General features: G+C 47.0%; 1 protein-coding gene across 1 annotated transcript; it reads left to right on the top strand.

Moving 5' to 3' along the window:
- The first annotated feature begins 1,583 nt into the window (after positions 1–1,583).
- LOC101285080 (transcription and mRNA export factor ENY2-like) lies at positions 1,584–2,169 on the top strand. Its single transcript, XM_033427523.2, is given in 2 exon segments — positions 1,584–1,738; positions 1,741–2,169. Coding segments are annotated over 2 exon segments (306 nt in total). The 5' UTR covers positions 1,584–1,675; the 3' UTR covers positions 1,984–2,169.
- The last annotated feature ends 1,736 nt before the right edge of the window (positions 2,170–3,905 follow it).

The raw sequence follows: 3,905 nt of genomic DNA, 5'->3' as shown, positions 1-3,905 counted from the left end.
GCTCAGCAGCCATGGCTCACAGGCCCAGCCGCTCCGCGGCATGTGGGATCTTCCCGGACCGGGACACGAACCCGTGTCCCCTGCATCGGCAGGTGGACTCTCAACCACTGCACCACCAGGGAAGCCCTATATTCTTTTTTAAAAAATTATTTTCCATTTTAGTTTATTACAAGATATTGAATATAGATTCCTGTGCTATACAGTAGATCCTTGTCGTTTATCTATTTTATATATGTTACTGTGCATCTGTTAATCCCATCAGACGGTCCTGAGTTTTATCTGAGCTGTTAAAATTTTAAGACTTGGAGTCTTAAGGGAGTACCAATACAATTCCTGGAAGGGACCTAGGAGGAATTTCCTAGGCAGGGACCTGGGGGGGATTTCCTACACAGGGAAATCCTAGAAGGAACTTTGGAGTGAACTAGGTTGGATGGCCTTATTTAATTTGGCTTAAATTGGAAAGATTGTGTACATATGGTCTGAACAAACTATTTGACAACAAAACAAGAAATTGAACCTATTTGTCTCTGAAGAAAAGGGATATTTGCTCCTTGTGGGCACGAGGTGTCCTCAGGCAACTAAGAACCTAGTGGAAGTATCTGAGGATTAATCCTGGTGATGAGTAGTGGTCCCACAGGGAAACCCATCATAACACTTTAAGTTATTTACGGCTCTCCCAGGGACACACACACAAACTGGTCATTCAGTGCTCAGAGCCCCCGCTCTGGATTTAGACAGCCAGCTAGAGAAACTGAGATGCAGAAGAGCAGAACCAACTCAAGGCTGACACCTTGAGGAGCCAAGCTCATAAGCAGCACACTTCTGACCTTAGAAATTGTTCAGACTTTATAAAAAGACAAAACTGAAAGAAAATGGGAAATCGTGCTTCTAAAGCTGAGCGGCTCCCGGACGGGCAGCCACCCACTGGAACTCCGACTGGCTTCATGTACAATACCTATGGAGCCCATACATGCAAGTACTTGGTAAAATGGGAAGATCTAACAAAAGATAGCTTACCTCTTTAGTGGTCAAAATGGGGAACACTTGGGCTTCCCTGGTGGCGCAGTGGCTGAGAGTCCGCCTGCCGATGCAGGGGACGCGGGTTCGTGCCCCGGTCCGGGAAGATCCCACATGCCGCGGAGCGGCTGGGCCCGTGAGCCATGGCCGCTGAGCCTGCGCGTCCGGAGCCTGTGCTCCGCAACGGGAGAGGCCACAGCAGTGAGAGGCCCGCGTACCGCAAAAAAAAAAAAAAATGTTTGTTTATGTGTACATTACCTATACTCTTGACCTCATTACAGTCACAGTCAACAAGCCTTCTCCCCTTTCCCCCATGTTTTCTTTTTTTTTTTTTTTGCGGTACGCAGGCCTCTCACTGCTGTGGCCTCTCCCGTTGCGGAGCACAGGCTCCGGACGCGCAGGCTCAGCGGCCATGGCTCACGGGCCCAGCCGCTCCGCGGCATGTGGGATCTTCCCGGACCGGGGCACGAACCCGCGTCCCCTGCATCGGCAGGCGGACTCTCAGCCACTGCGCCACCAGGGAAGGCCCCCCATGTTTTCTTTAATCTTACAGCTTCTCCTGGGGTCTAGGTCTGGGCAGCCAAAGAATGTTGTAGGTAACGGTCATCGGCGCAAGGGTCATTTCGTTGCTGGGAAGGGACAGCCCTTGCCCGCGGTGATGGTGGTTAGCAAGATGACCAAAGATGTGCAGATGAGAGCAGCAATTAACCAAAAGTTGATAGAGAAACTGGAGAAAGAGAACTCCTCAAAGAGTTACTGAGAGCTAAATTAATTGAATGTGGCTGGAAGGATCAGTTGAAGGCACACTGTAAAGAGGTAATTAAAGAAAAAGGACTAGAACACGTTACTGTTGATGACTTGGTGGCTGAAATCACACCAAAAGGCAGAGCCCTGGTTCCCGACAGTGTAAAGAAGGAGCTCCTACAAAGAATAAGAACATTCCTTGCTCAGCATGCCAGCCTCTGAGATTGAATTAGATTGTGTTGTTTTGTGGTTTTATTTCTGAAAGTAAAACTTGCCATAAATTAGGAATCAATTTCCCAAAATGAAATCCTTTTTTGTATGATGGTATACAGTTTTCAGTAATGATGTATACAGTTGTATTGTTTTTTTCCCCTAAATGTGTTATTTTAATAAATATCTCATGAATGAAAAAGAAAAGCTTCTCCTAACTTCTCTGTTGTCTTGCATGTGTATAGTTCACTGTCATCCTTGGAAAGGCAATGTTATTGTACAAATGTCACCGTCTCTTGCCTCCTCTGGCTGGATATGCTGGATCTGTCACCATTCCCCTACTGGGTCCTTTGTAAAATATAATGACCCCATAGTTGTGCCCATAACCAATTTTACCACTATGCTTAGCTTCACTGTGACTCACAGAAAAGAACTCTCAGATCACTTACCACGTTCATATCTTTACCCAGTCCTCTCCTGTCCCTTGCTTCTTCCTGACCCCACTAGAAACAATCCCAAAGGACACTGGGGGGCCCACATGTAACCAATCTGATGCTTATGGCCATGATATTAGTCAAAATGTCTTCACAAAACATTACAACTTGCAAGGTCAGTGCCACTTATTTCTCTTTCCCATCCTCTATACTTACCGACAACCTGTTATAATAAGGCTGATAGCAAATATAATTCTCCTTTATGCAATGGGATTAGAACTTGACATACTTGGATTAACAGAGGGCTCACTGCTCTTCCTACTTGTAAGGTCAATTTGACTGCTTGGAAACTCCCATATACTAACCCATGGTTAGAAAATTTTGGTTACATACCTTCCCAAAAAGACTCAACACCTGGAGTACTATGTGCCGCTAAAGGATTTATATTTGTTTGTGGGTGTGATAACTGGCCCTGGGCACATGAATGTTTAGACAGTTGGAGAATGGGAGGAACCTGCCTGCTGGGATATTTGACTACTCTAATTACTATCTTGAAATTGCTCACTGGCTCAAACTCTAGCCCTGATGATCACAGCAAAAAACAAAAACCAAACAATCCATAAAACCCTCTCATTGGGCTTCCCTGGTGGCGCGGTGGTTGAGAGTCCGCCTGCCGATGCAGGGGACACGGGTTCGTGCCCCGGGCTGGGAAGATCCCACATGCCGCGGAGTGGCTGGGCCCGTGAGCCATGGCCGCTGAGCCTGCGCATCCGGAGCCTGTGCTCCGCAACGGGAGAGGCCACAACAGTGAGAGGCCCGCGTACCGCTAAGAAAGAAAAAAAAAAAAAACCCTCTCATTAGTTGAAGACTACCCTGATGAGGATCCCTCTGAATAGGAAGGTAACAGCTGTGTCCATTCTCAGGGATGTGACCTCCCTGCAGGATTCAGAAGCCAATATAACCACCGCCTCAGGGTTTGGGGCTCTTGGCTAGGAGCTGGTACAACTGACCTAGAAGTGATGATGAGAAATCTTACCCAAACCATCAGTAAGATTGCCAGAGCCTCTGCAAGAGCTATTAGGAACCAACAAAGATCTCTAGACTCTTGCTTATGTGGTACTTGACAAATGTATTGCTTTAGATTATCTCCTTGCTGCCCAAGGAGGTGTCTGTGCTGTTGTTAATACTGCTTGGTGTACTTGGATCAATACCTTCTCTCAAGGAGAGCTTGAAATTAGTAAACTGTAACCTTGCAAAAATCCTTCAAGGGCCCTCTAAATTTGTGCCCAGAGTTCCTTTTTTTTTTTTTAATTTATTTTATTTTTGGCTGCGTTGGGTCTTCGTTGCTGCGTGTGGGTTTTCTTTAGTTGTGGCAAGCAGGGACTTCTCATTGCAGTGGCTTCTTTTGCTGTGGAGCATGGGCTCTAGGCATGCGGGCTTCAGTAGTTGTGGCGCACGGGCCTAGCTGCTCCACGGCATGTGGGATCCTCCCGGACCAGG

Source organism: Orcinus orca, chromosome 6, assembly GCF_937001465.1.
Source record: "Orcinus orca chromosome 6, mOrcOrc1.1, whole genome shotgun sequence".
In the NCBI taxonomy this organism is placed as follows: domain Eukaryota; kingdom Metazoa; phylum Chordata; class Mammalia; order Artiodactyla; family Delphinidae; genus Orcinus; species Orcinus orca.
This window is presented reverse-complemented; position numbering and strand designations above follow the sequence as displayed.